We start from the raw sequence: 25,000 nt of genomic DNA, 5'->3' as shown, positions 1-25,000 counted from the left end.
AGTGACAAAGTACCCCAAATATGATGCTTGCGACTTCTTAAATTACAGAATACAAGTTGTTGATTGCCCAGGTGTTTTTGATACAGAGTTAAATGAAGAAGACGGGGACATTTTGGTTAAGACAGCTTTACAAAATGTCTTATTGGCTAATCCTAAAGGCTATCACGCATTTGTCGTTGTCGTAAAGCTTGGGAGTCGGTTCTCAAAAGAGGATGAAAAGTCTATAACTATTCTAAAAAATATACTGGGTAGTGATTTTTTAAATATATATGGGATAATAGCTTTAACTAATGGAGACACCTTCAGAAGAGAAATAGAAAGAAGCGGACAAAGCATCAAAGAATTTTGTGATAGTCAAAAAGGTGCTTTTAAAGAGTTACTGAATGAATGTCATGGCAGAGTTGTTATTTTTAATAATCTGAATCCTGATGATAAAACAAAACACGAACAGAGACAGAATTTGGTTGACATGGTTGTCAAATTAGACACTAATGGCAAAAGGTACACTAATGAGCATTTTAAAAAGGTACAAATACTCTACAAACAGATGGTATACACAAAAGTGTTAAATACAACCAAGGATGACATGAACACACAGAGTTGTATTTTAGATAAAATTTCTAAAACTGGGCATATGAGTAGCACTAAGGACATTATGTCTTTAAAAATACTTTTGAATGAAATTATCGACTTTGAGTCTAGTTTATCAAAATCTGCTGATGATGGAGAATCAGCAAATATTTTGGTTACTAATCTTAAGCAGTCGCGTTTATGCGTAGAAGAGATGATCAAAGAAACAGAAAATGCTACAAATTTAAATTCTCAACATACCAAAATAAAACCCCTGTTATTAGATTTTCAAAATATTAAACAGAAATACGACGAATTGTACTTTTGTACTTTGGAATCTTTATTTCATAGCAAAGAAATTTCATTTTTTAACTTGCCTGCTTTTCGTAAGTAATACAATATATTAGTCAGTATAAAATTAGAACCTGTATTAAAACTAAAAAATTAAACATTAATGCGGATCAAGTCGTTTATTCATTGGGAAATGCATATTTCTATTTTGCTGTTGTATATCTGATTTAAAAAAAATTGTAACTTTGATTAATATATTAAAATGTTAGATTGTAATCTTTCTGTGTGTATTTTAAAAGACTGCAATCAATATGCCCTCCTGGTATTCTTAATATTTCATATTTTGTTCTACTTTGTAAAAGAATATGTATTAATATGTAATTTAAACAGACATTTGTCGTTTTACTGTATTATCATAAAATGCAACTTTTATTACCTTGTTTTGCTCGTTAGCACCTAGTTAAGTAATTACCTGCTGTTTTTCTTTTTGTTAAATACTTTTTGAAATATTGACACTTTTAAAGAATATATATTAAGGGGGGTAGGCTCCAGAAAAAACAACTTCTTAATTGAAACGTTTTATTGATTAATTTGTGGAAAATATTTTCAAGCATCAGGAACTCTTTTGAAAATATGGTTGCTATTGCAACAGCGGCCATCTAGAAATGAACAGAATTACGTGAAGTTCTAAAATATCATAAACTAACATATATATCGGCTATATAATCATTGATTCCTCTTCTACTAACATGAATAGAGTCAGCTAGCTAGTTTTTGTAACAGAAAAACACTATAGAAGTATTTTTATTTAATTTTCAAAATTTGGTATGGTGAAATTTTATTGAAATTAATGGTAAATTTAATGGTTTTTCAACAAAATTGAAACTTTGAAAAAAATATTTCTAGCGATTTTCCGTTACAAAATTTAGCCAGCTGACTCTATTAGTGTTAGTGCAAGAATGATGAATGATTATATGGGCGGTTTATATGTTACTTTATCAAAATTTAGAACTCCACAAAATGGTAGTTTTTTCCGAGATGGCCATGACAACCATATTTTCAGAACCGTCCCTGGTACATTCAAATATTTTCCCTTAAGTACCCTAGGGACTTCATTTATGGATACAGCAAAAAAAAAGTCTTTTTTTATAAGCTTTAATTTCGCCAATTAAATTAAATGGCGTGTAACAAATAGTATTAAGAACGTTTTAATAAAAACCTTATATACAAATGAATGCATTATTTTAAGTAACTAAAAATACAAGTGTGGGACGCCTTTTAAATTCTAGTAAAAGTATTAAATACATTATATAGCAACCCACTATTTTCTTTTTAGTAATTAAAATAGTAGTTAATTATTATATTTGATGAAACTAATTTATTTTCTTCTATTCAGTGCATACTTATATAAAAGCATGTAATTAAAACGCTTTTTATGAATTTTTTTTACAAGCTATTTTTTTTAAAATTGCTCCCTCTGTCGTGCTTTTTTTCTATCGTGCTTCGTCATCTATCGAAACTGGCGAGTGAAATCTCTACCATTTCTAACCATCCAATTTCTTTGAAAATTAGCAAGTGGATTAAGAACTGATGACAGTGCAATTTGACATCAAATTTGATTTAAGCAGAAGCTTAATTAGATTTTTACAAATTGATTACAATTTTATTGAGACCTGTTTTTCACCAACACTTTATCAGTTGTGTATTTTTAGACGTGTAACCTTATTTTCCAAAACATATTTAAATTAATGTAAATATTTTTGTCACTTTACTTTTCGGATCTTAGTTATTGGGTCCCTAGTTTATCCACATTACCAACGAGACAGTTTACACTGATTAACCTCCGCAATTGTAAAGGAGAACACCCCACTGCGAAAGTGTCTGGACCATCGCGGAACTCTTGGGAGCTACCTGTTATTTTACTGCCCGGGTGATTAGTGCAACCAATGGTTAGATTTAGTCATCTAATATAGTAGTTCGACATATTCCAAGTGTAGGGTGCCTTTTTAAGCAAATGTAGGGGCAATATTGCTTATATGGGAGCCAGGGTAACTCCCGATGACACGGCTGTCGGTGGAGGTAGAGGCCCCTACCGAAGTAGAACTATCCCTCGGTGTAGGACACCCAATAAGCAGACATCAGTTGTTAAGATAGCCAATGGCGCTAAATTATACATTTCCGTGGGGCGCCACCACTCGAATATTTAAACAAATATTAAGCACATAACCGAATTTTTTTTAAAGCGATGGCATAAATGGTGTAGTATTGCATACAAGAAAGACTCACGCTATTCACATGTACATCTGTATGTGGCCAGCTCACACGTAATAGAAACTTCTAATTTAAAGAACATCCATTAATAAAGTCCTGCTTTTCTGACGGCTCATAAAATAGTAAGTGATGAAAGTTCAACAGAAACTCAATTTTAAGGAGACCAATTTATTAAAGCACCTAAGTATGAATGGGCAGAATTTGAAGACAGAGTAATACAAGTGGTTGACTCCCCTGGTTTATTGATACTTATGCTAATGAAAGAGAAGCGACAACTCTTGTAGAATCTGCTTTACAAAACGCCATGTTGGCTAATAAAAAAGACTACCACGCGTTTTTTTTTTATTAATAATATAATTTCAACGCGCTATACACCAGAAGAACAGAAGACTGTCTAGACATTGAAAGGATTATTAGGAGAACAGTTTTTTAAAGGACTACGGCAAAATTGTTATGTCAAACGGCGACACTTTTGAGCACCATTGTCAAGAAGATGGACTGAGTCTAGAGAAATTCTGCGACGATGAACAATTCCTTTCAAGCACATTTTTAGAAGAATGCACCAACAGAATTGTTGAATTTATTAACATAACTCAGGACAAAGACGTGAAACACAAACACAATATATCTCAGGACAAAATATTGCACCATGTATTTTTAGCTGCTGACTTTTCTGGTTATTTCGACTTTTGGGCAAATTGTGTGTTTAAAAAAAATTCAAGCCGAGGGTAAAACAGCAAAGTCAAACGGATGGTTTTGTCATTTTTGTATAGGGCCTATGTGCATATGTCATTTGTGTATATATTTTTAGAATTTTGAAAAGAGGTTTATATGACTTGAATTGACTGATTGACTACTTTGAAGATGTATACATAGGGCCTGTTCAACGTAAAATAGCCGTTCCCAGCCTCCGTATCCACGGAGCCTCTGGAACCAACAAAACAGAAGCAATTACGACGTGCAAGGTTGGCTCATTGCTTTTAATGCAAAGATCAGTGTTTCATTTGTACGTTGTAAAATCAAATGCTATTTAAAATTCGACTTTAAATATGTTTTATTGCGTATTAGACTATCTGAGAATTACGTTAAAAACAAGCAGGGGTGATCCACCCTATACTTTCCCGAATACTCTTGGAAAACACTGATGTGGATGACACTCAAGTGCAATAGGGATTTCTACATTTTTAAAATCAATTTTTAAATACTTGAAACAACTACTAGACTACCCGTTATTCTTCAGTAACCGTGTGTTTCAAATGTCAACCATCAATGACGTCATGTTTATTTGATGATTTTTATCTTTTCTCTCTTCTCCCTACTGTCAATTATTATCACAAAAAACCAGACATGTGTGGTATCTATTGTGGTGCATTGGAATGAAAAGCCCACATACTTAAATATGGAATCTAGTATAGGCCTATACTATCACTGCCCTATACTTTAAATTTGTTACCACAAGAAAAAGGCCTATTTACTATTACTAGATCTAGTTAGAATTAAATTGAATTGAAATATTTGTTTATCTTTATAGTTTATAGTGAATGCATGGTAATGAGCATTATTCAAGCTGCTCTTATATTGAGGGTTATAGGCCTATATATTAGTATACATAATCTATAGCCTGCCTATAGGCCTATACTATAGACTATATATTATATACCAATATTGTGCATTAAACTTAAAGCATGTAAGCATACAAAATAATAATAATATTAATTAGACCTAAAGTAACTTAGACTCGTACTATTTAGTACTACTTTAATACTGCCTTTAAACTATTAGGCATAATGAAATAATGATTAATGATTTCAGTGTTTTCCGCACTCGAGAGGAAAGAGGTTGTAGGGAACTTAGAGACTAAACCTTGCCAACATACTGGATTTCTGGTGATGACAATAGGAGCAGATAGTATGCTGCTCAGTTAATACTCAAAACAATTGTAAGCTCATTTTTAAAAAAAATATATTATAACATGGTATCGCAAAGATTCAGGTTGTCCAAAAAATACTCCTCGTATTGTTTGTGTCAAGTATTTTATTTTTATCTATGCAACACTATATTCCTATTTTATAATAATTACTTTTATACAAATTCTTTTGAAAACTGTTCTTTATTGATTTGTATCATTTTCTTTATTTCTGAAAAATAAAATTTTGTTTGGGAATCCTTTTTTTGTTTCTTTACAAATTAATAAACATAAATACCTACAAGGCTTAATTTCCAACAACATTAAACAATTAAGTAGGGCCTATTGTTAGTAATGGTAAATTTTATACTAATTAATGTGATTTCTCCTGGCCACCTTGTTCTGAATTCCTTCATCTGTGTCGATGTTGCTACCAACTCCAATAATTAAAACTGAAGCCATTTACTATGAAGTAAACAATAGGTGTAATCCAAATCCACCCAGTTGCCGGGGACAAGGTACGAAACATGATGTTCAGTAGAGGGTTAAGACAGTATCATTATTAAATCACTATTAAATAATATACAATTCGGCGCCCAGAGTTTCAGAGCGGCTATGTTAGCACTTGGCATCCGTTAGTCGTGCTTCCTGCATAGCGGGTAAGAGATGCGTTAAAACTTCAACAGGCGCAACCGGCGGCGCCCCGTAGATTGCACGACCCGAAGCGCCCCGGGCTCCCATGCGAGCGCCTGGTTCAATTTTTAAAAAAGGCCATACACTAAAGACACGGTGGGCAACGATAATCGATGACTATATCGAACCAGGCGCGTCCACAGGCGTCTCTGTAGGGTTTGATTAGGTGCCCTGGGCTTTCACTAGAGCACAATGGCGCCTACGTTCGTTCTAAATAGTGCGATAGACAATGGATAAGATGGGGCGTTACAGTTGCTCACAAAATTGAATCATGCCCCCAAAGGCTCTCATAGGCCGCTGAGGGCCTGTAATAATTTTTTTGAATAATCAGATAAATTAACCAAGGTTAGACTATTAACAGGGTTTAATTTTGGCCATAAAAATATCCAAGCAATTCCAAAGCCTACAGTTCTCGGAATAATGAACATATTTCCGTAAAAAATTAAGTTCGGAGGGCAGCTCAAATCTAAAAATAAAAGTCACACTTCTAAAAATAACATTGTAACGCGGGGAAATCTTTCTGTACTGTTTCATCACATTGCAAATGATGCAATTAGCATCTATTTTTAGAATATTCAATCAGAAATTGAGATCGGGCATCTGATAATACACCATTGGTAAATCTAACAAATTGCATCAGTCACACTGATGTTTATAACACGTCATATGATTTTTTTACGTGTTAAAGAAACAATCCTGTTGATTTATGTCATCTAAGCGCATGACACAATCTGTCGTTTGATCTGTCAACCGCTTACAAACACACATACATACAAACAGGCACACCTCTCTCTCTCTCTCTCTCTCTCTCTCTCTCTCTCTCTTAGGCAGATAAAAGGCATTTCAAATGAGAAGGGTAGCTGACAAGTGTAATCTCAAAGACGTGTTTTGATTGAGTGATGGATTCGGACTTTTTTGACGATGTGTGAAAATTTAAGAGGACGTAAAAGAAAAAGGCAAAATATAATAGGTGTCTGGCAAAAATATTTATTCCTTATTAGTTGTTTTCTCATTTATTGTAAACTATTTTTTTTTCAAACAAAATTAATTTAATTTCTTTTTAATTGTGCCACATTTTCACAGTGAAATATATTATCAATTTATTTTAGTAACCAAGAAATTTTGAAATCATTGTAGCAACTTGCTTTTCCAGTAGTTTCTACGGTTTTAAAAAATACAACAATCAAAACACACATCTATACATATAATTCGAATACAAATCGTGTTCCTCATTCATTTGCTAACTATGCTTTGTTTCCAAAAATGTTTTAATTTAAATATCAGGAGGTTTTCTTAAACACTAGCCTCTGAAACAAAATACTTTTCTCTGCCGTTGCAGACATACATATTTAAATTAATTTTTAACTTTAACTTAATCAACCTCCACAAATTAAAAATTAGCCAAAAGAAACAGTTGTGAGCGACAAATGTTTTATCTGTATCAATAATAATTACAACTTGCAACAATAATTCTAACATGTAAAATATTGAGTAAACTAATTTTTAGTTTAAATTTAAGACGTTTTTTTCATATTAATATAAAAAAAAAACCCACCAAGAATCAAACACAGTTAGCCATTTTCAGGTCAGGTAATTCTAATAAAATAAATTATTACCTACATAAAAAAAGAAAACAGAGAATATTGCTTTAGTAATATTTAGTTTGAATAATATTAAAAATAAATACACTTTTTTGATATATGTCTACACAAAAACAAAATTTTATGTTATTATTTGAAAATAAAAAATCAAACCTTTTGCTCACTAGATTACAAAAAATACAATGATTTAAATAGGTATGTTGTTGATGCAATCAATTAAATAAAGCTAAAAGAACATTGGCTAAAATTTCAGCAGAGCCAAAAATAAAAGGACCAAATTGTTTTAGGAAGTCTCTACATTTTTCAAAAAATGATTTCTTCATTTTCTGATGCAGATTTTGTCTTGTACATTCTATTTGAGTTGCTTGATGATTCAAACTATTTAAGACTTCTGTCGTTGCCTGCTTGCTACCTTTGCTTTTATACAGTTGTAAAAAAGCATTTACCAAATCTTTGGTGTCGTTTGCATTTGTTATAAAATCGACCAGTTTACCAGTTCCCTTATCTTTCTCTTTCAAGCTATTTATTAATTTTTCAAGTCTTGGCATAATGTTTTCCAATGAATCAATCTTTTCACTTTGCTCTGGCAAAGTTTCAATAGCTTTTATTGCTTGCATTATCAAACTTTGTTCTTTTAGAATTTGTTTGGTTAACAGTGGTATCAATGTTGAAACTAGAAGATGCTGGTAAAATTTATCAGCTCTTTTAAAGTGTTCATTTGTGTATCTGCGACCATCGTTTCCCAGTTTGTCAACCATTGCAATCAGCTGTTGAACTTGTCTGTTCTTCACATTCTCATCTTGCGTTAGGTTACTAAAGATAACGATCCTGTTATTACATTCCTCTAGGATACTTTTAAAGGGGCCTTTCTGATCAGCACAAAATGTTTCGAGGCTCAGTGTTTTATCTTTTCGACAATTTTGTTCATATGTCTCCCCGTTCGTCATTACAATTATACCGTAGTCTTTAAGGAAGTTCTCGCCTAAAATTCCTTTCAGAATTTGAACCGTTTGCTGTTCCCCTACTGTGAAACGATTTCCAAACTTCAGTACAACAAGAAATGCGTGATAACCTTTTGGGTTAGCCAACATGGCGTTCTGTAAAGCGTCATGTACCAGAGTTATTCCCCCTGCTTCATCTTCAAACGTATCTAAAACACCAGGTGAATCAACGACCTGCACAACTCTGCCCTCAAATTCACTCCATTCATACTGTGGTATTTTTGTGCCAGAATCCATGTTGAAACTGGGTTCAAAAACATTTTCTCGTCTTAGAATTGAGTTACCCGTTGAACTTTTTCCATTCCCAGATTTACCAATAAGAATGAGATCTAAATCATTACACGAAGAAGTAATAGAATCTTCAGCCATGTTTTAACCTGAAAAGGAGATTGTTTTTTTATTTCTACTCTGCATACCCACAATTAATATGCACTTTCATATAATACAAGAACGTGTAGTTTGTAAATAAAACAGTTTATAAAGCGTTGTAAGTTTTTTAAACTAATACTATGATGCAAAATAAAATTGATGTTAAATTAAAATAATGAAAATAGTTTTGTTAGAAGATTATAAAACAATAAAAATGAAATTGCCTTTTTAAATAATTAAAATATATACAACTAACTATATACATTATTTACAACGTGGGATAAAATGTGTTTAAATCAAACAAATTACTACCAAACTTTTTAATAAATATTAAACACTTTTTAAAAAAGCCAATGTCTAATTCGCATTCTAATTTTCGAAATTTCTCTTCTATTTTAAGCAGCTTCTGATCGTTTGCCACTTCTGTTTTACAGTTTATTTGCAAGTGCTGATTTTCGAGCGATAGGTCAGATTCAGTAGCACTATGTTGTTGTAAATCGTGTGATAACTCGATAATGGTGTTTATAATATATGCGTTTGTGGCTTCAATATTTTCCTTAAATTCTTTCATTAGAACTGAAGTATCGCTGATTTTGTGAAGTTCAAATGATAGCATTTGTACATACTTTTGTATTTGATCTAACGATGTTAATTTTTTTTCCGCTGTATCGTAGTTTTTAACATCGTGTAGTTTTTGCAAAAGCCAACTTTGATAAGTAAATAATTTCTTTTCACGTGAGATAGCTTCTGTCAAATCGTTTGCTTTTTGAAAGTGTTGTGTTGTGTACTTGCTAGTATTAGCTTTAAGAGTGTCAACAGCTTTGATTAAGATTTCTAATTGCTTGTTTTTAATAGTTTCATCTTCTGTTATATTATCGAACACAATTACTCTGTTTTTGCATTCTTTTAAAAGTTTTTTAAAATATCCTTTTTGTTGTGTACAAAATTCTTCAATAGTTAACCCTTGTGTTTTTGAAAAATGTTCAAAAGTATCACCGTTGCAAATTACGACAATACCGTGGGTTTTGATGACATCTTTTCCCAAAATCCTTTTGAGAATTTTAATAGAATCTTGTTCTTCCTTGGTAAAACGTTGAGAGAACTTGACTACAATGAGAAAAGCGTCATAGCCTGATGGATTGGCTAAAAGAGCGTACTGTAAAGCTTCTTTAACAAGTTCGTCTGCACCAGTTTCATCAATATCCGTATCTAACACACCTGGACAATCAACCACCTTTATAATACCTGTTTGTGGAAAGTCAGTAATTGAAGTCGTGTTGTACGCGCTTTTAAATACATCTAGTTCTCTCAGAATTGAATTTCCAGTAGCACTTTTTCCATTCCCAGTTTTACCTATAATTATAAGGTCTAAATCAGAATGAACTTCCATTTGAAGCTGAAATGGATTTCAACACATATTTACAGAGAAGAAGAAAAAAAAAGTTTCATCTTTAAGATACAAAATTTTGGCAAGTTAAGTTTTCGTTTTAAAATACATTTTAATCAGGTATGATGAGACCATGAGCTAATAATATTCTTTACACACCATACCCTTAAATAATCACAGGGTAGGTTTTAAAATAAATGAAAGATATAGTTTGCGCTTAAAACAATATCTCTTCGACACTCCACCCACAGTTTAAAATGTGTTGTATTCCAACTACTTTAAAATGTTGACCAAACTAAAATTATGCAATTTTTATGACATTTCCAAACGTGTCATATTTTTCTGGCAATATTCACTTTATAATATACATTCACATATTAGCTAAAAGTTTAAAATTTCACACTAATTTCAGTCATGTAATACTGTGTTTATTTCTCTCACATTGCATCTTCTCCTATGCTGAGATAATATTTTTTATGTGCGGGACATCATTGTGACAATTAATCTTAAGAATATACGCCTGAATCTTTTTACGCATTGCGAATTAAATTCTATTTCCAATAAAAATTTCTTTCTTTCATAAATTCTTGTTTGGTGGTGCTTTGGCTATTGTTAGAGGGCAGTTATATTGACTCTCAGCGCCCATTCATTGAGGTAGATTGTCAGGACAACTTATATAGCCTACATAAAAGTGAACATTAGAATAACAACTACTTCATGTTGTATTTCTTTTTCAATTTGAGGTCATCCTTTTATGACGTCGATAAAAATTTGAATTTTGGTTCCACCCTCCGACCCGTCTACAAGCGTCCACTTTCGACGAACCTCCCCCCGTATGTGGACGCCAAATTTTCAAAAAATTTCGCAAACCATGCTGTCAAATTACTAATTCAAAAATTAATTATAATGTGTACCATTCTATGTAATTAAATGGTAATTTAATATAGGGATTTAATATTTTTGGTAACATCTTTACAAGCTCTAATTTGAATATAAACTCTAATCATACCATTTAGGTATAGTTTCTAAAGTGATAAAAAATCAATACATTTTGTAAACTCCAGCTCAAGATATAGGTAGGTTAAGATATTGCAGTAGGTGTAGAAGTAATTGCAGTAGGTATAAGAAGTGTAGTTGTAGTTGCAGGTTTCGTTGAAGTTGAAGTTGTAGTTTTAGTCGATGTAGTTGCAGTTGTAGTTGTAGTTGTAAGTGTAGTTGTAAGTGTAGTTGTAGTTGTTGTAGTAGATGTTGCTGTTGGTATAGGTATGAGCAGATGTAGAAGTAGGAATAGGTATAGTTGTAGCTGTAGTTGTAAGTGCTCGTGTTTGTGTATGTGTGTGTATGTATGCGTAGGTGCAGGTACATGTGTAGATGTAGGTGTAAGAGTAAGTGTAAGTGTAAGTGTAAGTGTAGGTTTGGGTTTAGGTGTAGGTGTAGGTGTAGGTGTAGGTGTAGGTGTAGGTGTAGGTGTAGGTGTAGGTGTAGGTGTAGGTGTAGGTGTAGGTGTAGGTGTAGGTGTAGGTGTAGGTGTAGGTGTAGGTGTAGGTGTAGGTGTAGGTGTAGGTGTAGGTGTAGGTGTAGGTGTAGGTGTAGGTGTAGGTGTAGGTGTAGGTGTAGGTGTAGGTGTAGGTGTAGGTGTAGGTGTAGGTGTAGGTGTAGGTGTAGGTGCAGGTGCAGGTGCAGGTGCAGGTGCAGGTGCAGGTGTAGGTGTAGGTGTAGGTGTAGGTGTAGGTGTAGGTGTAGGTGTAGGTGTAGGTGTAGGTGTAGGTGTAGGTGTAGGTGTAGGTGTAGGTGTAGGTGTAGGTGTAGGTGTAGGTGTAGGTGTAGGTGTAGGTGTAGGTGTAGGTGTAGGTGTAGGTGTAGGTGTAGGTGTAGGTGTAGGTGTAGGTGTAGGTGTAGGTGTAGGTGTAGGTGTAGGTGTAGGTGTAGGTGTAGGTGTAGGTGTAGGTGTAGGTGTAGGTGTAGGTGTAGGTGTAGGTGTAGGTGTAGGTGTAGGTGTAGGTGTAGGTGTAGGTGTAGGTGTAGGTGTATGTATGTTAATCATTAAGTATTTAATGTAGTCGATTGGTTAAAACAAGTTTTGTTACCTATAATAAAAAATGTTAAAAGCTTTAGATATGATTAATACATTTAAAGCTGCACACAGAAAAATTATAACCACAATGTAAAATGCAAATCACTTACAGTAAAAACTACCAGCTCTAACCTTCACTTTGCAATGATATGCTGTAGTAGACTCTGCTTGAATTGTGGAAGGCTGACGCGATTCAAAGAGAGACATATCCGTTTTGCAGGAATGCTATTTATATACTAGGCATACTGCCTAGCTTCGCTTATGTTTTCAAAAACATTTGAGAATTTGAATACTTAATTATTTAATGACGGCTGAGGTGTGGAGTGTTTAAATTTAAACAGTAATGCTAATTTTAGAGAAAATGTTGTTGTTGTTCTGTGTTGTTTAAAGTCCATTTTCAGAACAAATATTGGAAAGTTCGAAATGTATGACTAAAATGGAATTAGAACTACAGAAGTTCCATGAACAGTATATCTAATAATTTATATTACATTGACTTTTAACATTAATTAACTAATTTAATTAGGATACGTACCTTAATTAACAACTTAAATTTTAACTGTAACAAATGCCATACTTCGTCATTTTCTGTTTATATTTAAAATAGTGTATAATTGTTTGAAAAATAATTATTTAAAAAAAAGTTACCTCCCTTGAAAATTGAACGAATAAAGAATGTTTTTCTTTACTTTTTTTTTTTTTACAAACAATTGTTTTTAAGAAAATACATTATCTGGCCAAATGTAACTACGCTAAATGTTTATTTCGACGGGAATAATGTTTTTTTTATCCCCCGGGACGGTCTAAGACATCACAAAATATTAGGGAGATCGTTCGTAAATTTATTTATAGATATCTTATAAAATGAGAATTTCACTCACTGTCACTTTTTAGCCCTCGTCGAGGGCTTTGAGTCAAACCGACAGTTTTCCCTAAAGGTCAAGCCATGGCTCTCTGTTTTTCTCATAAAATACAAAGATTATATAGGGAAATGCGACTGGTCAGTTTTGACCCATTTCCAGATTTTTTCCGGACATGGGGAGTTTTTTCTGACACCCCTAGGCGATCACAAAATATAAATACCATAACCATAACCATAACCATAACCATAACCATAACCATAACCATAACCATAACCATAACCATAACCATAACCATAACCATAACCATAACCATAACCATAACCATAACCATAACCATAACCGTAACCATAACCGTAACCGTAACCGTAACCGTAACCGTAACCGTAACCGTAACCGTAACCGTAACCGTAACCGTAACCGTAACCGTAACCGTAACCGTAACCGTAACCGTAACCGTAACCGTAACCGTAACCGTAACCGTAACCGTAACCGTAACCGTAACCGTAACCGTAACCGTAACCGTAACCGTAACCGTAACCGTAACCGTAACCGTAACCGTAACCGTAACCGTAACCATAACCGTAACCATAACCATAACCATAACCATAACCATAACCATAACCATAACCATAACCATTACCATTACCATAACCATAACCATAACCATAACCATAACCATAACCATAACCATAACCATATCCATAACCATAACCATAACCATAACCATAACCGTAACCGTAACCGTAACCGTAACCGTAACCGTAACCGTAACCGTAACCGTAACCGTAACCGTAACCGTAACCGTAACCGTAACCGTAACCGTAACCGTAACCGTAACCGTAACCGTAACCGTAACCGTAACCGTAACCGTAACCGTAACCGTAACCGTAACCGTAACCGTAACCGTAACCGTAACCGTAACCGTAACCGTAACCGTAACCGTAACCGTAACCGTAACCGTAACCGTAACCGTAACCGTAACCGTAACCGTAACCGTAACCGTAACCGTAACCGTAACCGTAACCGTAACCGTAACCGTAACCGTAACCGTAACCGTAACCGTAACCGTAACCGTAACCGTAACCGTAACCATAACCGTAACCGTAACCGTAACCATAACCGTAACCGTAACCGTAACCATAACCATAACCGTAACCGTAACCATAACCATAACCATAACCATAACCATAACCATAACCATAACATAACCATAACCATAACCATAACCATAACCATAACCGTAACCGTAACCATAACCATAACCATAACCATAACCATAACCATAACCATAACCATAACCATAACCGGTGCCCCCGATATATTGGCTACCGACAAAATGACTCCCGACATATTGGCTCCAGACAAATGAATGGCTTGACCACTATTGGCATAAAAGTAACAATGATAAACAATTATAAAAATAAGGCCTGCCGAACAAGAGATGCAAACGTTGTATTACTTAAGAGTGTTGGATAAGCTAACTCTAAAGAATATTGATGAAGGGGTCCCACTGGCAGGTTTCATATTCAATGAGACCGTTTTGCCGGCAGACTTAGTCTCTACTGAAACGGTATTTTCAGTGGTCCTTTTGTCTGGAGCCAAATTGACATGAGCCTTTTTGTCGTGAGCCAAAATGACGCTTGCCTATTTGTCGGGAGTCGCAATGACGGGGCCGTTTTGTGGAGAAACTAAAAGGCGGGAGCCTATTTGTCGGGAGTCGTAATGACGGGGGCCGTTTTGTGGAAAAAAAATAAATGAGCCTATACGTCGGGAGCCAAAATGACGGGAGCCTATTTGTCAGGAGCCTTATTTACTGGAACGCTTTTGTCGGGAGCCTTTATAACGGGAGCCTATTTGTCGGGAGCCTGAATGACGGGAGCCTATTTATCGGGAGCCTTTGTGACGGGGTCCATATGTCGCTGGCCATTTTGACGGGGTAAATTTGACGGGGCTCTTATGTCGGGGCCTATTTGTCGGAGTCGTTTTGACGGGGCCGTTTGTCATTAGCCGTTTTGACGCCGCACGCCATAACCATATCTATCTCCTTGAATTTCCTCTTGAAAATTCGATGCATGAGTATTAGCTCCTGTACGTAGATTTGTATTAACTTTTAGCGATTTTCTGTAAATTGAAATAATACTTTTCTCAAAGCAACAACTTCGTAACCAGATAATATAGCAACATATTCTCACCAAGGAGTACGTTCTTCGTCTTTTTTTGTTTTCTCGTAACTAACTTCTATATTTATTAGCTGATATCTCTGGATGTACCATTTGAACAATTACATATAAGAATATACTAAAATGTATACGGAGACTCACCGCACATTATGGTTTAAAATTATCATTACTTTTTCATGTTTCATGAAATTAAGTAACAATTATAAATTATATTTATAATTTTAAACAATATATCTTGAATGGTGCGATTTGATCATGGTATTTAGGTGGGTCCATTTCATATTGGATATTCTGTATTAATCATATATAAATTATATAAAAAAACTAGACACTGTAACCTCAATGTCCGATGCATTTTGACAAGGTCATTTTAGACGTGACTTTTCGATAGAGGGCACACCTGGTGGCTGTTATGAAACGTAGTTTTAAGCTTTTAAAACCCGTCCACTTTTGACATAGAATTGTAAGGAAATTTCCATTTCTTTTGTTAGAGATTAAAATTCGATTGGACCAAAATAAAGAGAATAGATCAATGTTAACGATACTTATTTATTTCAGATAAATAAGTTGAATTATAATTTGTTCAATGGGATTCCTTTTAGAAATAAAATAAAACTATTGAACGTATTCAAACTCCAGTAAGCCAAAAAAAAAAAATAAAAAAAATGAACCAGTTTTGTTCGAATGCTTTTAGAATGCGCGGTATCAATGAAGACGATCGCATTAATAGTTCGTGTCTTTCAGACAAACGTGTTGATACTCCGTACAAATAAAACTTTGAGGGGGTAAGTTACTGCAACAAATTAAATTCAAATGTGTTCGTGTCATTGTCCCCCTATGAATGCAATAAACGGACACGAAACTAACATTTAAATACGATCTATTCAAGCAAATAATTTCCGAGTGGTTGATGTGATACAATATTTTAACTACCTGTAATTTATGTCGCGCTCCGTTGTGAATGCGTTAAAATGACGGATAAGCCTATATAGATTTTATGTGAGTTTAATTTCTAAAGAATGTTTTTTCGCGTAAGCATTTGATTCTTTTGATAGAAACTTTGTCACGTTTTTGGGGCGAAGCCAAAGTTGTGTTGACGCATGGCTGTCATGAGAGTGTCATATTTTCAGGACCAAGGTTTTAGGTCAAGGTTATGTCCCATGACTGTAACTAATGTAAATATTACGATCGTTAGAGCCAAAAGTCGTCCCATATAGACAAAGCCAATTTAGCAAAAAAATAGTATTCTGATCGACGGCAAATATCAAGCTAAAGTAAAGACTTTGGCTACTGTTAGCGGGGTAATTTCTAATTCTTGATATAATAAATAGAGCCCTAGAGAAAATAATGCATTTAATAAAGCGGGGGTCATCCATTACGGAGTTAAAAAAGGAACCCCAGACCTATCCTCCCCGGTTCGCGTGGGTTTTTAGGACAAACCAGTGGCGTAGCCAGGATCGTCTCATGGTCTGTCATTGGTTCGCTATGATGCAAAATATATTGAAAGTAGTACTCTGAAGTGATAAAAAACACGCAATGTAGGCCGACAAAACAAAACAATTTATCACTCTATAAAAAAAATAAAAAAAAAAAAAATAAAAAAATATATATATATATATATATATATATATATATATATATATATATATATATATATATATATATATATATATATATATATATATATATATATATACAATGCAACCAAAAACAATGAAAGCAACACAATCTGTTTTGTAAGCCTTGTAAAAAACAATTTGACATATTGATTCCTAGAATATTAAGACACACGAACAAGGGGAAATAATCACTCTCTTCATATAAATATGTATATTACTACACATTTAATTCTAAATGTCAAAACAGATCAATAATTAGGTAAAGAAACACATATTCTTACGATGTGATCTTAAAGAAACTTATCTGGAAAATTTCTATGAAATCGGAACATTAAAAATGGCTCAAAACTGAGTTACCACAGACAACTAGGAAACACACAAACGGACATTATAAAAAAGTAAAAGCTTGTAAACAAAAAAGTAGGCACTATAGACGAGTAAAATTATAACACTGGTAAGGCCGGTAAATGTGTATGTAGCCTTGCGAAGTGTTTGGTGTTATTGTCTCCCTTTACAAATAAAATGAAAATTAAATATTTTTGTCACATAAAATAAGAGTAATAGCCAATTTTGGTGATTTAAATCTTCTTGTTAAATTTCTGATTCAGTATTTGCATAGTAACTTTAGTAGGAACATGTTATTACTTAATGTAGAGGATTAAAGATTTGAAAAACATAATAAAGTAGGGTAAACCATTTTTGTAAAGTCTTTCAACAATTGAAAAAAAAAAGTTAGTTAAAATGCTTAAATTAAGTTTGTTTAGTTTTTTAATCACATACAAAATAATTTTACTCCTCAATTGACCTGTGTCGAAAATTGTGAAAAGAAATATAATTGAATGATGAATATGCACATAAGATGATTATCCATAACGCTAAATTTTCTCAGTTACTAAAGACCAACTAAAGGGATTTTAGAGTTCGAACACATATTCAAGTCTATAGACCGTCACTGAGTCCACTCTGCTGTGATGGGTAGGACAGAGGCGTAGCCAAGAGGGGGGGGGGGCAGGGGGGATACATATGTCCCCGGGCGCCGAACTTAGGGTGCGCCTAAATGGGTTGTAAAAACAAATTAAAATGTAATTTTAGCTGCATTTTTGCATTATAAATACTTTGAGGGGGGCGCCAAATTGAAAGTTTGTCCCCGGGCGCCTGGAAGGGTGTCGCTACGACTTTGGGGTAGGATTACCTAACTCATGTTGGGGTAATAAAAAGAAGGCTGGGCATAGTGCTGACCACACTATCCCTTCAGATGCCGAGGTCTTTAGAACAGATGACCTATACTTCATCTGCTCCATGTGACTTGGGCACGAATTGGAAAATTTATGAAGGGGTTTGTTACCAGAAATAGCTTTGACCGAAACCTGTTACATTAGGTTATTGTGTTGATTTACAGACAATATATACAATGATACAGACAATGATACAGACAATGATACAGACTATGATATAGACAATGATACAGACAATGATACAGACTATGAAACAGACAATGATACAGACAATGATACAGACTATGATATAGACAATGATACAGACAATGATACAGACTATGAAACAGACAATGATACAGACAATGATACAGACAATGATACAGACAATGATACAGAAAATAATACAGACTATGATATAGACAATGATACAGACAATGATACAGACTATGAAATAGACAATGATACAGACAATGATACATACAATGATACAGACTATGAAACAGACAATAATATAGACAATGATACAGACAATGATACAGACTATGATACATACAATGATACAGACAATGATACAGACAATGATACAGACAATGATACAGACAATGATACAGAGAATGATACAGACAACGATACAGACAATTATACACACAATGATGCAGACTATGATACAGACAATGATACAAACAATGATACAGACAATTATATAAAGAATATGATACATACAAGGATACAGACAATGATACAGACAATGATATAGACCAGGGGTCTCCAAACTTTTCAGTCCGAGTGCCGCATTAACTATCGAATTTCAGTTCGGGGGCCAGTTTTTTCCAGGCATGTCTTTGATTTTTCTGGGCTAAGTTCCTCAGCAATCAGCGACAAACAATTTTTCCTTGGACAAAAAGAATTCCCGCGGGCCCGGTGAGGGGACTTCGCGGGCCGCATCCGGCCCGCGGGCCGTAGTTTGGAGACCCCTGGTATAATGGAAAAATATAACTTCTTTAGAAAACATTTTCTTTATCCAGTGTCCATCTCACTCCCTAACAGCAGGTTGGAGGTGCCCCACCTCTACCATCGGAGAAACAAATGTCTGAATGAAACCCTGAACTCGAGTACTAATGTTATAATACTGGTAAGGTAGATAAGTGTGCAGTTAATATGGCGATATGAAAAAGATTTTAAAAATGTATCTGTCTAGAAAAATAATAAATGATGCAAGCATTCCTCTATTCGAACATACAACCATATACACTATACACCGATAGATGTGAGTTGTATTTACATGGGAATCAAGTCAATAAAATGTGCAAAAATGTAATTGAACCCCTACAAGATTAAAAATAGTTTTTAATTGCTAAATTTAAACTTGTATATTAAAAACCATATATTTCTGTTATTTCTGTTTGTCTTTGGTTAACATTTAAGATGACAAGAACCATTTTAATGTTTGCATTAGATCACATAAACACAGACGTGAGGACATTGTGTTGCAGACATGGATAATAAAATAAAGGCACAATAAAAAAATGCACTTTAAACAAACATCAATAAAAACACTTAATTAATCAAAATTAAAATAAAATTTAAAAAATTAAAAAAAGATGCTTTGTTTAAATATTTTATAACACTAAAGATAACAACATGCCATTATATGAGCAAACATTTTATATTTCAATGTAGCTTTTAAAAGTAATAGATGAACCCATTACAATAAAAAGTTGGCTTTCTTTGAGTAATATATTTTTTTAACAAAGATGCTGCTTGTTAATACACACGGCTTGTATATTTCTCGTTATTTAAATGGAATTTTTTTGTTGCTGCTGTATTATTAGATCTTCATCAGAATCGGTTGCTCCATTTGCTTTTTCAAGCAGTTTTCCTTCGTATGAAGTTTGATACCTAAATACAAATCTCTGAACAGGTTTATTTGTTGAACATGGCATTTCTCTTTTGTCTGTGTGATTTCAACCGTATTTTTCTTATCTGAAATTGCCTTTGTTTTATAAGATGATCGAGTATCCGATGAATACAGATTGTCTGTAAATGATTCGTATACGGCTATCTGCTCTCTCACAAACTGTCGATGTTTCATCTTCTTTTGTTTTGGTAAGTTTTCATGCTTTTCGTTTTTTGGCATCTGTAAGTCTTTATCATGTTTACTAACAATATTAGCCATGGTATTTTTATTTTCTGGCGTTTCCCGTAGGTCCTTAACTTGTCTCATTACAACCGTATTTTTCTTATCGGGTATTTCCTCCTGAGGAGAGAGAAAACTATTTGCATTTCTCTCTGCATGTACGCATTGATTTTCAAAAAGATCAATTAACTTCGTTTTTTTATAAGATGATCCAGTTTCCAATGAATGAAGATTGGTTGAAAATGATTCGTATACGGCTATTTGCTCTCTCACAAACTGTCGATGTTTCATCTTCTTTTGTTTTGGTACGTTTTCATGTTTCGCTTCATTTGGCGTTTGTAAAACTACATCAAGTTTGTTAACCTTGTCAACGTACGGTCGATCATTTTCGCTCTTATTATCTTCTGTATTTTTTATTGATTCTCGAATAGTTGCTGTCAACATTTTTGTCTGATTTTCTATAGCAGCTACAATGTTGTGCTCCATATGTAAAATACTTTTCGTTATTTGCTCAGCTTCAAGTGTAGCTTGAGTTGTTTCTTTATTGGCCTTGATTAATGATTGGATATTGTCGTAGACTTTAGCTCTAGAGTTTAGACCGTTTGGTCTATGTTGCAATGTGTGAAGCATTGATCTATAAACATTTTTGTCTTTCTTATTTTCTGAGAGTAAGAAAGATGAATTATAACATAAGAAAAATTTGATAATTTATACATTTGGTGTTTGTAAGCAAAATGAGCCTGGTAAAAAAATTCAGTTTAGTGACAAAAAAAATTAAATACCTATTCCAGGTGAGCTAACATCGCTTGAGTTTAATACAGTATCCTCAATCTTTAGTCGCTCGAATCTTTCTAAATAAAATATTTTCAAAGTTAAAGTATACAAGACAATTCACAAATACAGAGAAAATCTTTATCATAATTAATATGCACGTACGCGCGTTTATGATTAGTATTTCTTAACACTTAAGTTGCATCGTGGTATAGAAAGTTATATAAATAAACAACAAAATAAGAAAATATTAATCTCGTTAAAATAAATATGACTACATTTTCTTGAACAATTGAAAAGATGTTGTAAAGATATAAAGCCGCTGTTCAGTTTTGATAAATTTCTTAAAATCTCGCTAGGCCACCGTTATTTAATTTGTATCATTTCAAGACCACCGCCTGTGAATCAGTGATAATTTCTTCAGGAAGTATAATTAATTGTTTGTTGTTAATTAGTTATTGTATTTTTCCTAATTGGTAGGGTTAGATATAAAAAGGCATGCAAAAAACACCTAACCTATTCTAACCTAACCTAACCTAACCTAACCTAACCTAACCTAACCTAACCTAACCTAACCTAACCTAACCTAACCTAACCTAACCTAACCTAACCTAACCTAACCTAACCTAACCTAACCTAACCTAACCTAACCTAACCTAACCTAACCTAACCTAACCTAACCTAACCTAACCTAACCTAACCTAACCTAACCTAACCTAACCTAACCTAACCTAACCTAACCTAACCTAACCTAACCTAACCTAACCTAACCTAACCTAACCTAACCTAACCTAACCTAACCTAACCTAACGTAACCTAACCTAACCTAACCTAACCTAACCTAACCTAACCTAACCTAACCTAACCTAACCTAACCTAACCTAACCTAACCTAAACTAAACTAAACTAACCTAACCTAACCTAACCCAATCTAACCTAACCTAACCTAACCTAACACAACCCTACCCAACCCAACCCAGCCCAGCAAAGCATGGCATGGCATAGCATAGAATGGCATAGCATGGCATAGAATGACATGGCATAGCACGGCATAGCATAGCATAGCATAGCTTAGCATGGTATAGCATGTCATGGCATGTCATGGCATGGCATGGCATGGCATGGCATGGCATGGCATGGCATGGCATGGCATGGCATGGCATGGCATGGCATGGCATGGCATGGCATGGCATGGCATGGCATGGCATGGCATGGCATGGCATGGCATGGCATGGCATGGCATGGCATAACATAATATAACATAACATAAGATAACATAAGATAACATAAGATAACATAAGATAACATAAGATAAGATAAGATAAGATAAGATAAGATAAAATAAGATAAGATAAGATAAGATAAGATAAGATAACATAACATAACATAACATAACATAACATAACATAACATAACATAACATAACATAACATAACATAACATAACATAACATAACATAACATAACATAACATAACATAACATAACATAACATAACATAACATAACATAACATAACGTAACATAACATAACATAACATAACATAACATAACATAACATAACATAACATAAAATAACGTAACATAACATAACGTAACGTAACGTAACGTAACATAACGTAACATAACGTAACGTAACGTAACGTAACATAACGTAACGTAACGTAACGTAACGTAACGTAACGTAACGTAACGTAACGTAACGTAACGTAACGTAACGTAACGTAACGTAACGTAACGTAACGTAACGTAACGTAACGTAACGTAACGTAACGTAACGTAACGTAACGTAACGTCATAACATAACATAACATAACATAACATAACATAACATAACATAACATAACATAACATAACATAACATAACATAACATAACATAACATAACATAACATAACATAACATAACATAACATAACATAACATAACATAACATAACATAACATAACATAACATAACATAACATAACATAACATAACATAACATAACATAACATAACATAACATAACATAACATAACATAACATAACATAACATAACATAACATAACATAACATAACATAACATAACATAACATAACATAACATAACATAACATAACATAACATAACATAACATAACATAACATAACATAACATATCGAAAGCTACCTCTAGTGTATTTTTGTGTGGCACTCATTTTGATTCACGACAATCTTCCAATGGCTACAATGATAACTGAAAAATGACGTATATCTCTATTATACGGCTCATTTATTTGACAAGCCAGGTGCGTACATTGAAGCTCACTATATTTTTTTTCTTTAACATTTTCATAAATATATAAATGTATATATTCAAATATATATGTATATGTATATATACATGTATATATGTATACATAATTTTATATCTATATATCTATATATATAAAGCAAAGTGGTCAGGTGCCCGATAGGGCACTTCCCGGCTCCGCAGGCGCGTCAAATTGCCACGATTGTGCCTTGGAGCGATAGAACACGAGGGACGGTGACGTCTGGTCGAAATGTCTACGGAGAGGGGGTCAAAACTGACCTCGACTGACCGGCGCCTTATATTGGCTATATTACGTAAAAAACTTTCGTCCGACGACCCCCCTTGAAATTTTGTGAGTTGGTAGGAGAACACCTAGGGGTGTCACAAAAAACTCTGCGAAAACTTTGTAAAGGGGTCAAAACTGACCAGTTGTATTTCCCTATATAATCTTTGTATTTTATAGGAAAAACAGAGGGTCATCTCAACGCGGATTTTAGGGTACTTAAACTCAGTATATCTGGCTAATTTTTTTCCAATAAAAATTAAATTTCTTTCATAAATTCTGGTTGTTTGGTGGTGCTTTGGCTATTGTTAAAGTGCAGTTCTATTAACTCTCAGCGCCCATTCTTTGAGGTAGATTGTCAGGACAACTTATATAGCCTACATAAAAGTGAACATTAGAATAACAACTCCTTCATGTTGTATTTCTTTTTCAATTTGAGATCATCCTTTCATGACGTCCATAAAAATTTGACTTTTGGTTCCACCCTCGACCCGTCCACACGTGTCCACTTTCAACGAACCTTCCCCCGAAAGTGGACGCCAAATTGTTTTTAAAATCTCGTAAACCATGCTGCCAAATTACTTATTCAATAAATTATAATGTGTACCTTTCTATGCCCCTCTAATTTATTTTTAATCTAGGGATTGGATATTTTCGGTAACATCTTTAATTTGAATATAAACTCTAATCATGCCATTTGGTTATAAATTCTAAAGTGATAAAAAATCATTACATTTTGTAAACTCCAGCTCAAGATATAGGTGTAGGTTAAGATATGGCAGTAGGTGTAGCAGTAATTGCAGTAGGTATAAGAAGTGTAGTTGTAGTTGCTGGTTTCGTTGTAGTTGAAGTTGTAGTTTTAGTTGCTGTAGTTGCAGTTGCAGTTGTAGTTGTAGTTGTAGTTGTAAGTGTAGTTGTAAGTGTAGTTGTAGTTGTTGTAGTAGATGTTGCTGTTGGTATAGGTATGAGTAAGAGCAGATATAGAAGTAGGAAAAGGTATAGTTGTAGGTGTAGTTGTAAGTGCTATTGTTTGTGTAGGTGTGTGTATGTATGCGTAGGTGCAGGTGCATGTGTAGAAGTAGGTGTAAGAGTAAGTGTAAGTGTAAGTGTAGGTTTGGGTGTATGTGTATGTGTATGTGTATGTGTATGTGTATGTGTATGTGTATGTGTATGTGTATGTGTATGTGTATGTGTATGTGTATGTGTATGTGTATGTGTATGTGTATGTGTATGTGTATGTGTATGTGTATGTGTATGTGTATGTGTATGTGTATGTGTATGTGTATGTGTATGTGTATGTGTATGTGTATGTGTATGTGTATGTGTATGTGTATGTGTATGTGTATGTGTATGTGTATGTGTATGTGTATGTGTATGTGTATGTGTATGTGTATGTGTATGTGTATGTGTATGTGTATGTGTATGTGTATGTGTATGTGTATGTGTATGTGTATGTGTATGTGTATGTGTATGTGTATGTGTATGTGTATGTGTATGTGTA

At 33.9% G+C, this 25,000-nt stretch overlaps 4 protein-coding genes across 4 annotated transcripts in view; 1 reads left to right on the top strand and 3 right to left on the bottom strand.

Annotated features, from left to right (window-relative positions):
* Nucleotides 1-989, top strand: part of LOC131931520 (GTPase IMAP family member 7-like) — a 1,705-nt gene extending 716 nt beyond the window's left edge. The window contains exon 2 of the mRNA XM_059288347.1: nucleotides 1-989. This exon is cut by the window's left edge and continues 116 nt beyond it. Within this exon, the coding sequence (XP_059144330.1) occupies nucleotides 1-964 (964 nt within the window). The 3' untranslated portion in view covers nucleotides 965-989.
* Nucleotides 990-7,465: 6,476 nt separating this feature from the next.
* The window catches only part of LOC131931515 (uncharacterized), a 51,986-nt gene continuing 34,451 nt past the window's right edge, over nucleotides 7,466-25,000 (bottom strand). The window contains exon 2 of the mRNA XM_059288341.1: nucleotides 7,466-8,710. Coding sequence (XP_059144324.1) covers nucleotides 7,545-8,702 — 1,158 coding nt within the window. The 5' untranslated portion in view covers nucleotides 8,703-8,710 and the 3' untranslated portion in view covers nucleotides 7,466-7,544. The remainder of the gene's footprint in view (nucleotides 8,711-25,000) is intronic.
* LOC131931519 (uncharacterized) lies at nucleotides 8,706-10,092 on the bottom strand. Its single transcript, XM_059288346.1, has 2 exons — nucleotides 9,411-10,092; nucleotides 8,706-8,710 (listed from the first exon to the last, which is right to left on the bottom strand). The coding sequence occupies exons 1-2, from the start codon at nucleotides 10,090-10,092 to the stop codon at nucleotides 8,706-8,708; spliced, it is 687 nt and encodes a 228-aa protein (XP_059144329.1).
* On the bottom strand, nucleotides 19,871-23,161 carry LOC131931518 (uncharacterized). The gene is made up of 3 exons (XM_059288345.1): nucleotides 23,094-23,161; nucleotides 20,962-21,030; nucleotides 19,871-20,841 (listed from the first exon to the last, which is right to left on the bottom strand). The coding sequence occupies exons 1-3, from the start codon at nucleotides 23,119-23,121 to the stop codon at nucleotides 19,871-19,873; spliced, it is 1,068 nt and encodes a 355-aa protein (XP_059144328.1). The 5' UTR covers nucleotides 23,122-23,161.

Source organism: Physella acuta, unplaced genomic scaffold (assembly GCF_028476545.2).
Source record: "Physella acuta isolate Inbredline_101_S28 unplaced genomic scaffold, ASM2847654v3 ptg001983l, whole genome shotgun sequence".
NCBI classification, from domain to species: Eukaryota; Metazoa; Mollusca; class Gastropoda; family Physidae; genus Physella; species Physella acuta.
Note: the sequence above shows the minus strand (reverse complement) of the source record. Positions and strands in the feature narration are given on the sequence as shown.